At 40.4% G+C, this 11,143-nt stretch overlaps 4 protein-coding genes and 1 non-coding gene across 5 annotated transcripts; 2 read left to right on the top strand and 3 right to left on the bottom strand.

The window, feature by feature from the left end:
• The first annotated feature begins 1,152 nt into the window (after positions 1-1,152).
• On the top strand, positions 1,153-2,053 carry LOC124350074 (larval cuticle protein 65Ag1-like). The gene is made up of 3 exons (XM_046801085.1): positions 1,153-1,248; positions 1,350-1,501; positions 1,582-2,053. The coding sequence occupies exons 1-3, from the start codon at positions 1,240-1,242 to the stop codon at positions 1,937-1,939; spliced, it is 519 nt and encodes a 172-aa protein (XP_046657041.1). The 5' UTR covers positions 1,153-1,239; the 3' UTR covers positions 1,940-2,053.
• Positions 2,054-4,882: 2,829 nt separating this feature from the next.
• Positions 4,883-5,471, bottom strand: LOC124350155 (larval cuticle protein LCP-22-like). Its single transcript, XM_046801195.1, has 3 exons — positions 5,398-5,471; positions 5,224-5,339; positions 4,883-5,147 (listed from the first exon to the last, which is right to left on the bottom strand). The coding sequence occupies exons 1-3, from the start codon at positions 5,404-5,406 to the stop codon at positions 4,892-4,894; spliced, it is 381 nt and encodes a 126-aa protein (XP_046657151.1). The 5' UTR covers positions 5,407-5,471; the 3' UTR covers positions 4,883-4,891.
• Positions 5,472-7,171: 1,700 nt separating this feature from the next.
• On the bottom strand, positions 7,172-11,097 carry LOC124350158 (larval cuticle protein LCP-22-like). Its single transcript, XM_046801197.1, has 3 exons — positions 10,998-11,097; positions 10,817-10,932; positions 7,172-7,429 (listed from the first exon to the last, which is right to left on the bottom strand). Exons 1-3 carry the CDS (start codon positions 11,004-11,006, stop codon positions 7,174-7,176), a joined length of 381 nt encoding a protein of 126 aa, XP_046657153.1. The 5' UTR covers positions 11,007-11,097; the 3' UTR covers positions 7,172-7,173.
• On the top strand, positions 8,907-9,771 carry LOC124350076 (larval cuticle protein 65Ag1-like). Its single transcript, XM_046801087.1, has 3 exons — positions 8,907-8,974; positions 9,076-9,227; positions 9,312-9,771. Exons 1-3 carry the CDS (start codon positions 8,966-8,968, stop codon positions 9,667-9,669), a joined length of 519 nt encoding a protein of 172 aa, XP_046657043.1. The 5' UTR covers positions 8,907-8,965; the 3' UTR covers positions 9,670-9,771.
• Positions 9,952-10,023, bottom strand: Trnac-gca. Its single transcript has one exon. It is a non-coding gene; the product is annotated as a tRNA-Cys (tRNA).
• Positions 11,098-11,143: the final 46 nt, after the last annotated feature.

Genomic DNA, 11,143 nt, shown 5'->3' with positions numbered 1-11,143 from the left:
TGCTGTCAGTGACTCTTTGAAAGTGTGCTCAGTGATCGATACGACCCACCACACTCCTCTTTTTTTTACATAATGTGCATATGCCGTTACGAGATGATTCGCTGTCGTCTTATAATCATCTGCCAAAAATCTCATCCATCCGTCCTCCATACATCCGGATGTCCGCCGTCCGTCGTGACAGACGCTGGTCCTTTTATGATATGACGCAAGTTGCTTAGCAAATAGCCAAATACTATAACCCTGTAGAGGCTATTATATCGAAGGTATCCTAGCCAGTTTTTATTATCAATGATAAACTTAAAGCGACGAGTGCGAATAATAGTAAAATGTTACTTAAAAGGAATGCGTGAGAGTTGAACCGAGTGAAAGGACCGCACTTGGCATTGAACAGCAGAGCTGTAAAGATTCTTTTCTGCTAACTTGTTTGCTCTAGTTGGCAGTGTATCGAGTCGTTTCCCAGAAGTAAAAAAATAAAATAAAACCACGTATTACGTATTCCTACGGGATATGTGCGACCGAGATGTAGAATGTCAGAAATCGAATTTATGGTCAACGCGAACAAGAGATTTACATTTACACACAAGTCACAGCACAGATTCCACGGCTGCTGTGGGGTCCCCAGTTACCTACTTATTCGGAAACTCGTTCGCTCTAGTTCGTGATAAAATTGCACCCGCTTCGGGATAAAAAGAAAAATCAAATTGTGTCTTGTCGTTCGTTGTAACGATTGACCGAAACCAGAATTGCTATGCACTAAAAGTTTTAGCGGCGTTAACGACGAGAAGCGATAGTTATCTAATACATTATAATATATTTACGTTACCTTGTATAGGGAAATCGACGTGAAATTGAAATTGAAAAGGAAAGTTGACACCTACTCTATAGTTTTGAATTTTCAAATTAAGAGTCGAAGATTTTGGAAGTTAAAAAAAAAGTACGTGAAAGGAAAAATTGAAAATTCAACACGAAAAGCGACGAAAAGGTCTGCAGTTTTCGCCGAAACGAAAGGTGGCAAAATTGCATGTAGCTGATACCAAATTGTCTGAGTTATTTTTTTCTTATTGTGACAGACAGAATGAAACCGAATAAATCACGTGAGTTGGCTATTCTGGTTGTGCTGAGATTTACTGGAGTGTGGGTCAAGATTAGAATGTGCGTGCGCCGTTCCAATTCGTATAAAAAGAAATCGAATCGACGGGAAAGACATCAGTTACTTGAAGCTTATCATCCAGTTCAAACATGAAATTGGTAAGTTCCCTCTTTTATTCTTAAAATAATTTCACTTTTAATGTAAGATTAAAAATTATTGCATAATAATTAATTATTCAACCTATTCAATATTATGGCAGTTCGTCATCGCCGCTGTCTTGGCCGTCGCCGCCGCCGCTCCTTCCAGTTACGCAACGTACGAGAAGACGTACGAGAAGGACTACAAATATCCCGAGATTACCGTCACCAGCCAATCGGACGAGCGCAACTTGGACGGCAGCAGCAATTGGAGGTACGTCCATTTTCTTTTTCTTTTTAATTAATTAATTGGCGACTAATAAAATATGAAATAAAAATTTAAAACAAAAACAGCTACGCCCAGTCGGACTACACGACCCGCGATGAGACCCAGGAGCAGAAGAAATTCGTCGTGACCACCGTCGATGATTACGGCAAGGAATCCACCAAGGAAGTTGAGGGCAACACCAACAAGGGATCCTCCTACTGGGTCTCCCCCGAAGGCGAGAAATTCACTTTGACCTGGGCCGCTGATAACGCCGGATTCCAACCCAAGGGTGACCACTTGCCCGTCGCTCCCGTCCACGTCTACGAGCTCCCGGTGGCTCCCGTTCACGAGTACGTCCTGCCCGTCGCCCCCGTCCACGAATACGAACTCCCCGTCGCTCCCGTCCACATTCCATTCAACGGAAAGGGATACAAAATCTACTAAATAATTAATTCTTAAATTATTCTAAATTATTTGTAATGTCTTTTGTATATGGAATGATGAATCATGAATGATTGATGTAAATAAATACAACAGAAGATCTTATTCTATTGTGAGCCTATCGATACACGAAATCTATTTTTGGCATGAGCCTTGGGAAATTAAAGAGAGACTCGATCGATTTTCACGTCAATAGCGCTGATCGCTTCAGAGAAGGCATTTTCTAAATAGATAAGGAACAAGTTGTCGGTCAATAACGCCATATGACGGACAGAAAAATCACTATCACTTCTGTGTTCTCTCTAAATTAATGTATAGCTGCATTTGTTGTGGGTGTAATTTTGTGGACAACCTGCAACATATAATATCAGTGATTTCCTTGTCATTTTCGGCCGCCTGACGAAATGTTTTTAAGGGCGCGCAATTACTGAAACGTTCCAGTTCAGAACAGGAACAGCTATAGGAGGAAATGCGAGTGCGGATGTATACGGTCGACTACGTGTCCTAGTCAAACTGCCTACAGCACGGCTATACCTAACGGTCCTAACCTACATACTACTACGTATTCTTTACTTTATATTCCGCCAATGCCGCAAAAGTTGCGTATCGATCTGGCAGCAACTTTGGCTGTTGGCGGCTGTTTGAACGCGGATCACTTTCTATGCGCCACGTTCGTCTAGAAACTTTTTAATTTAAACCAAAAAAAAAGTAACTGCGTTACGGTGTCAGTTATTTGATGAGGGGTTTCATGTGATCACTTCGCAGTATGTTAATCGAAATTGGGATGGATCGACTTCTGCTGCTGCTGCCCCCCACCCCCCACTAAAGAAATGTCCCGCATATGTTTTTCTTGTACCCTGTAAGAGTATGCGTAAGAGTACCCTGATGCGTCAAAGTTTTGGCTTACAAGAATTTTCCATTTTGTCAAGCTTGGGGGAATCTTATGTAATAATTGAGTTTTTGGCTGCTCGTCTGTTACATTTACGGGTGTCTTCCCTTTCAGCTTCAGACAAAAGTTTTGCCATCAAACGTCTGATTGAATTTGCGCGACGAGAAATTTAAGACGCCGGAATGATTTAGCTCGTTTTTAATACACTACAGACAAATTGGGTTACATCCACTGAAAGGCAAGTTGTCCACTTTCGCTGAGAAAAAACCTTTTTCTTTACGGAATTCCCGATCGATGTTTGATGGGTACGAATGGGAGTTACTTGGGGGGGACGTCAAGATATGCAAAATCCGGGTTGCTTATGAGCTAAACAAGGCTATCGGCAGCTGGCAAATTCTGTTGCCTATTGAGAAACGTTACTTTCATGCAGAATGCCCATATCCTTCGATTGGAACCACTGAGAAAACCACGCAGATAATCAACACAAAATGGTAAAGTTTTGAAGTGAAATCTATTTCTTTTCACTTGTTATTTCAGCTGATTGAAGCCCATTATCTGAACCTGCCATAAACACAATCAGAGATTGCAAAATACCCCTTCCTATTAAGGATGTGCTATCGGTCAGTTTTTCAGGAATTAACAAAAAAAGTTCTTTCCCCTTTGGAGTCGCCCAATTACAACTAACAAATTATTTTATTGACACTCTACGCAGCGATCGCAATGTTTCGTGAATTTAAGATTCTGCTTCTTAAAAATAACAGAAATATACAAAATAAAATCTCAGCCAACTTACTCCACCTAAGGAATAAGTTGCCTGGATGTGTTTGGATTAATTTGACTTGTGATTTGTTACTGATTCTTAACAAAACTACATCTGAGGGTGACACGATTCAGGAAAATTAATTACAGGGGAGGGTTTGATTGCCTAGCTTTTAGTTTGGTCTCAATACACGATTTTTCTTATCTTAGTTTTTGTTTAATATTGAAAACATTTACTTGATTAGTTTGGGTGTTGCATGTACCAGCAATTGAAGATGTCAGTCTGAAACTCTGGACACTTGGCTGAAATCGAAATCATGTGAAATAGACTCTGGTTAAACAAATTTCAAATGAAGTTCACTTAAGACATCTAATACATAAAATAAAAAAAGTTTACATCAAATACCATTTTTAAAGTTGCAGTAAACAATAATATCAGGTTGAATGTCTGAAGATTAAGATTTCAGCCACAGTATTGATAGCAGCACAGACTCTTTCCACTGATGGAGGCCATTATAGTCTCCTTATCTGTTTCCAATACTTTATAACTTATTAGACACCTGCCAAAAAGGATTTGATTGATTGAATAATGACTTAGTTTATCTGTAGTTTAAAATCTGAAGAGAACTTAAATCTATCAGCTTTTCTTCTGTCCACATACTCCACAATCCACATGCACCGGATGCACAGAATGACAGAACACTCAAGAACACTTTGAAACACTACTACACTAGTCATCAAGCAAAATATCCTGCGACGCCAGATAAAAGTTTAACACCGATTTCTACAGCAAATTTTGTTCGATGCGTCGTATCGTTTTGAAAATTGGTGGGAACCGTATTTCATATGAAAAAGGCTTTTATTATTTTTATTTCTAATCCTAAAGGGTTCCATCTAGGGAAACTAATAGATTTTTCTTCCCCTCACAACTAACTTTGAGACTATGAGACATAACAGACATTCTTCGCTGCCAATATTTGATGGACCAGTGTATCCAACCTTTTTGGGCCAATTGTCGAGACAAGCGTGAGCAAATGTTAAACTACGTGATCTAGAAATTTTCTTTGTGTTTCCCTGCATAGAAACTTTTGACAGCTATTAATTTGAGTACCCGTCGCGTCGTAAAGGCCGTATAGTTGCATATTCCGGCCAGTCAATCGACCTTTAGTCTAACGCAATAAATCACGATTTTGGTAAAAAAAAAATTTATTTTATCGTCGCATTTTGGATTGCGGAAGACAAAACGAAAATACTATCGGCTCGTTATGTACATCCGGTAGTTGACAGGTGAAGTAATGTCGAATCGTTTACAGGACTCCGGCGGCTTTGAGGTCTGCGAGCATCTTGACGACGTGCTCGGGCATGGGTGGAGGAGTGGGGAGGTGGTCGCCGGTGGCCTGGAATCCGTTTTCATCGGCCACCCAATTGACGGTGAGGACGACGCCGTCGGGAGTCGTGAACGAGTAGGAGCCCTTGGACACGGTCCCGATATCCTCCGGTTTGGGTCCAACTTGTTTCTGGTTGCCACTTTCAGACACTTTGGTCCCATCCGCAGACTCGAAACTGATTTTGACAATTTTTTAAAATTAGGAAATGACATTAGGATTTAATTACACCAGGATTGATAGTATTAACTTACTCGAAGGAGTAGCTGCCGTCGGCGTTCATTTCGCTGTTGGATGACACAATTTCGATGGGCTTCTTATCTCCTTGAGGTGCGGCGAGGGCCACGGCCAAGAAAGCGAGAGCGACGATCTGTCAATGCACAAGAGTAAAGTAAAAATCGATAAGATTAAAAGTAGAGAAAACTTACGAATTTCATTTTTGCTAGTTTGGAGTTTAGTGCTGCTCTTCTGAAGACAGTTGAGAGAGTTGTGTGAAGATGTTTCTGACACCGACAGTCTTTTATATTTTCCACTGACATGCAAACGATGGACCCTCCATTTGCAAACCCTTCTCTTCGTCTCCAGCTGGAGGCGTCATATAATATGGAGATGAGCGAAAGGAGAAATTGGCAGAGAAATCCACTGGAGTGTTTCCTCTCACAAACTTTGGTATTTGCAATAGGAAGACAGTGCTCACCTTCTTCTAGGAACTTGTTATAATTCAAACAGATTTGATTTTCAGGGTCGTTGGCGATTTGTGCACTGTCACGTCTAGTTCTTTATAGTCCGGTGTTAAAGATGAAAATTTTTGAGAGTCTAGAGAAATGGTGCGTTGATAAATGGTCAATCTCGAGTGTTCTATCTAAGGCCAATAATTAATCATAAATTTAGAGGAGTCCGATCGAGTCTGACTATAAGAAATGCAGCTAACATAAATAATTACATATTAAATCGACCACTTTTTCCTTAATAATAGGCCATGCCACTTTCAGTTTAAATGTTAATTATAACGCAGAAATGAACCGGCACTGTCAAGGCAGAATCGAATAAAGGGAAGAAGCGCAATCAGCGACAAATGCTTACGCGTGATGGGCGTGAGAAACGAAGGTTACGTGCCACAGCGAAAGCCTTATCATATTTGGCATTGAGTATATAGTAGAAAGAGATTTCCCAAAACTCGTTTGTTAACCAACGAAGGAGGGCAGATATTAGGGGAAAGTTGGACGTGTTTTTTCGCCTATTTCGAATCGAAACTAGAATGTCGTTTTTAAAAACAGTGTAAAATTCATCTACGGCTTAATACGGACCGGATAGTGTCAATACTAAATCTCAGCAGTTCTCAATACTAAAAACTAAATCAAAGATATTGTATCTGTTCTGTATGGATTTAAAGCAAGACTGCTGTGTGTTATCTTTAATTTCGGGAGAATAGATTAGACGTGTGCATGGACAGAAACTGGACCATTCCACGTTATTTGACCACATAGCGATAACAGTTCTGCTGCGACTAGATTAATTCTTATAATTCTTATAACTTTAATTTGTGATGAACTGATGCCAGTCGTATCTGAATGATTCCAACTTTAAATTGTTTATAACGTAATGTAATACGTTTCCAGGGAGCACCCGGATTTGAAAAGGGGACCACACAATGTGCAGTCGGATGCTCTACCACTGAGCTATACCATACATCAATAATCACAAAAATCGACAAACTAAAAATTTTCCAGACGATCTAATCAACTTGGTAGTTGACATGCTTAAATAGCAACTGCGCTGGCTAATTTACTACGGTAATAACTGCGAAATTCTCATCTAGCCTAAAGTTTAAGACTTTAGAGATCATATGTTGATGGTTATATTCCAAATGCTGGAGCGAAAGTCTCTACCAAACCACTTATAAAGAAAGTAGCTTCCAAATACTCCTATAGCTGATTAGCGACGATTGCGTGAGCAGTCCGCAATTTCCTAATCAATTTCATCAGTCAGAGAACCGGAAATAACAGTGAAACTAATCAAACGTTTTCTGAATGAAATTCACGCTACATTACTGATTGACAGTTGCTAAAACACGGTAATAAAATCAGAGTAAAATGTTTTTATCATACAAGACCAAATTATCCATAGCAAATCCCTCGGAAGTTGCCAAGAATGTTGGCGATATGTACATATTTAATCCACGGTTGAAATTGTTGATTGATCGTTTACAGGACTCCGGCGGCTTTAAGGTCGGCCAGCATCTTGACGACATGCTCGGGCATGGGTGGAGGAGTGGGGAGGTGGTCGCCGGTGGCCTGGAATCCGTTTTCATCGGCCACCCAATTGACAGTGAGGACGACGCCGTCGGGAGTCGTGAACGAGTAGGAGCCCTTGGACACGGTCCCGATATCCTCCGGTTTGGGTCCAACTTGTTTCTGGTTGCCACTTTCAGACACTTTGGTCCCATCGGCAGACTCGAAACTGATTTTGACACATTTTTAAAAATTAGGTAATGACATTAGGATTAATAATATGAACTTACTCGAATGAGTAGCTGCCGTCGGTGTTCATTTCGCTGTTGGACGACACAATTTCGATGGGCTTCTTATCTCCTTGAGGTGCGGCGAGGGCCACGGCCAAGAAAGCGAGAGAGACGATCTGGTAATTATGACGTTAAAGCATTATTTGAATTTAATAATACTAAATAAGTAAATTAACTCACGAATTTCATTTTTGTTGTTTTGGGTTGTTCTGAGCTGCTCTTCTGAAGACAGTTGAAAGAATTGTGTGAAGATGATTCCGACGCTGACCATCTTTTATATTTTGCAAGCTCGTGAAAACGAATGGAAGACCTTTCCTAGTTCTCTCTTCTTCTCCATCTGGAGGCGTCATGTTAAAATGGGTGAAAGGAGAAAACAACAGCTATAGCAACTGTGGAAGCTTCCCCAAATAAAAATCCAATTTTATTGTTTGATGTAATAGGAAGAGTTCTTCAAGGTCGAATTTGACTTTTACTTCACTTTTCCTCTACTATCACATGCATTCATCGGTGCGCTTGTGTTAGTCAAATCTGTGCTAAATAAAAACCAAAGAACCGAACCGCATACAAAAGAAATGGTGGGCAAGTTTAAGGTCTTGTAGGATGAAGGTCTTTCTGATCGGTTCTGAAAAAATAAAAGAAAGAAGAGAATCCATACTCTATAGCACAAAATAAAATCCGGTTAACTTATTCATTATGAAGGATGCCCTATCCTTCATAAGGGCCTATGGTCGCGTGAAAACTCGAGCTGTCTATTTATTTCTTAAATTTGGAAAATGCAAAAACAAGAGTGAAAGGAACGCACTTGGCATTGACTAAGAGTTACCTACTTATTCGGAAACTCGTTCGCCCTAGTTCGTGATAAAATTGCAACCGCTTCGGGATTAAAAAAAAATCAAATTTTGTCTTTTCGTTCGTGGTAACGATTGAGATTGACCGAAACCAGAAATGTTTTGCTCGATCTAAATGATCGAACGGCGTTACCGATGAGAAGCAATAACTAACACATTATAAGAAAATTTACGTTATCTGTTCTACAATCGAAAAATAATTTCCAGATGCCATTCAAGCGGATGAATGGACTTGTGAAATTCAAAAGGACAGTTATTGGCACCGATTCTAGTTTTGAATCAGAAAATTAAGAGTCGAAGATTTTGGAAGTTAAAAAGAACAAAAATAGTATCTAAAAGTGGAAATTGAAAATTCAACACGAAAAGGTCTGCAGTTTTCGCCGAAACGAAAGGTGGCAAAATTGCCTGTAGCTGAAACCAAATTGTCTGAGTTGTTTATTTTTTTCTTATTGTGACAGACAGAATGAAACCGAATAAATTATGTGAGTTAACTTTTCTGGTTGTGCTGAGATTTACTGGGGTGTGGGTCAAGATTAGAATGTGCGTGCGCCGTTCCAATTCGTATAAAAAGAAATCGAATCGACGGGAAAGACATCAGACACTCGAAGTCAATCATCCAGTTCAAACATGAAATTGGTAAGTTCCCTCTTTTATTCTTAAAATAATTTCACTTTTAATGTAAGATTAAAAATTATTGCATAATAATTAATTATTCAACCTATTCAATATTATGGCAGTTCGTCATCGCCGCTGTCTTGGCCGTCGCCGCCGCCGCTCCTTCGAGTTACGCAACGTACGAGAAGACGTACGAGAAGGACTACAAATATCCCGAGATTACCGTCACCAGCCAATCGGACGAGCGCAACTTGGACGGCAGCAGCAAGTGGAGGTACGTCCAATTTCTTTTTCCTTTTTGAATTAATTAACTGGCGACTAATAAAATATGAAATGAAAATAAAATAAAAAAAAACAGCTACGCCCAGTCTGACTACACCACCCGTGACGAGACCCAGGAGCAGAAGAAATTCGTCGTGACCACCGTCGATGATTACGGCAAAGAATACACCGAGGAGGTTTACGGAAATACCAACAAAGGATCCTCCTACTGGGTCTCCCCCGAAGGCGAGAAATTCACTTTGACCTGGGCCGCTGATAACGCCGGATTCCAACCCAAGGGTGACCACTTGCCCGTCGCTCCCGTCCACGTCTACGAGCTCCCGGTGGCTCCCGTTCACGAGTACGTCCTGCCCGTCGCCCCCGTCCACGAATACGAACTCCCCGTCGCTCCCGTCCACATTCCATTCAACGGAAAGGGATACAAGATCTACTAAATATTTAATTTAATTTGCTAAATAATTCTTAAATTATTTGTAATGTCTTGTCTGTGAGATGATGAATGATTTATGTAAATAAACGCAATAGATGACTAATAATTGGGTTCTACATATTCTGATGGTTGTTTTGAATGATTTGATTGATATGAACTGGAGAATAAGATCACATGGAATCTGAACCTACTTAAAATTTGCAGAATGTGTAATTTTCTATTACATGTTTAATCGCTTAGTTTGTAGGTAATCAAGTTCTTTCATGTCCTTTTTTCATTATTCGACAGGGGGCACTCGGGGTCGAGCCGGGGACCGCCCGATCTGCAGTCGGATGCTCTGCCACTGAGCTATACCCCCATTTATTTAAGAGATAACTTTTAATAAATTGTTAGAATGTATCATATTATCAGATGTACGGGAAATACTGCATCGGACGTTCATGGTTTGCTAACCTAATATAATAGCGAATGGCATATGTGGATTTAATACGACAATTCCGCTTCATTAACGGCACAACTTTTATAAAAGTTGGTATCTATTGACCTAACCTCTTCCCTATATAGGAAAGTAGTGGATGTTCCCGGGCAGTAACTGTACGAAAAAGTTGATTTCCGAAATTTTGCCGGACATTCACCTGAGCTCAGGCCGGGCCGCCCGCTCAACTACCGACCGGTCTCCACCAAAAACCGGTCTTGGAAATTTTAGGACTTAGAAATTTTTTCCAACTTTTTTTCTTTCGCTCTTTCTCTCTTTTTCCAGCCGCCTTTGCTCGTCCCCAGTGCCGCCTATAGCTTCACTATCCATCGTCGGGACTTAGAAAAAATTTTTCATTTTTCGGACTTAGAAAATTTTTCAATTTTCATTTTCGACAACCTCTTCCCTATATAGGAAAGTGGTGGATGTTCCGGGCAGTAACTGTACGAAAAAAGCTCATTTCCGAGAGGGTCGCCGGACTTTCACCAGAGCCCGGGCCGGGCCGCCCGCTCAACTGCCGACCGGTCTCCACCAAAAACCGGTCTTGGAATTTTTCGGACTTAGAAATTTTTTCCAACTTTCAGACACTTTGGTCCCATCGGCAGACTCGAAACTGATTTTGACACATTTTTAAAAATTAGGTAATGATATTAGGTTCTTAATAAGATTAACTTACTCGAATGAGTAGCTGCCGTCGGCGTTCATTTCGCTGTTGGATGACACAATTTCGATGGGCTTTTTATCCCCTTGAGGTGCGGCGAGGGCCACGGCCAAGAAAGCGAAAGCGATGATCTGATAATTATGACATTAAAGTATTATTTGAATTTGATAACATTAAAAAAAGTAAATTAACTCACGAATTTCATTTTTGTTGTTTTGGGTTGTTCTGAGCTGCTCTGCTGAAGACAGTTGAGAGAATTGTGTGAAGATGATTCCGACACTGACCATCTTTTATATTTTGCAAGCACAGCTAACGAATAAAATATAAGACCTTTTTTGGCAA

This window comes from Daphnia pulicaria, chromosome 7 (genome assembly GCF_021234035.1).
Source record: "Daphnia pulicaria isolate SC F1-1A chromosome 7, SC_F0-13Bv2, whole genome shotgun sequence".
NCBI classification, from domain to species: domain Eukaryota; kingdom Metazoa; phylum Arthropoda; class Branchiopoda; order Diplostraca; family Daphniidae; genus Daphnia; species Daphnia pulicaria.
The sequence above is the reverse complement of the archived record's forward strand: the minus strand, read 5'-3'. Positions and strand labels throughout refer to the sequence as shown.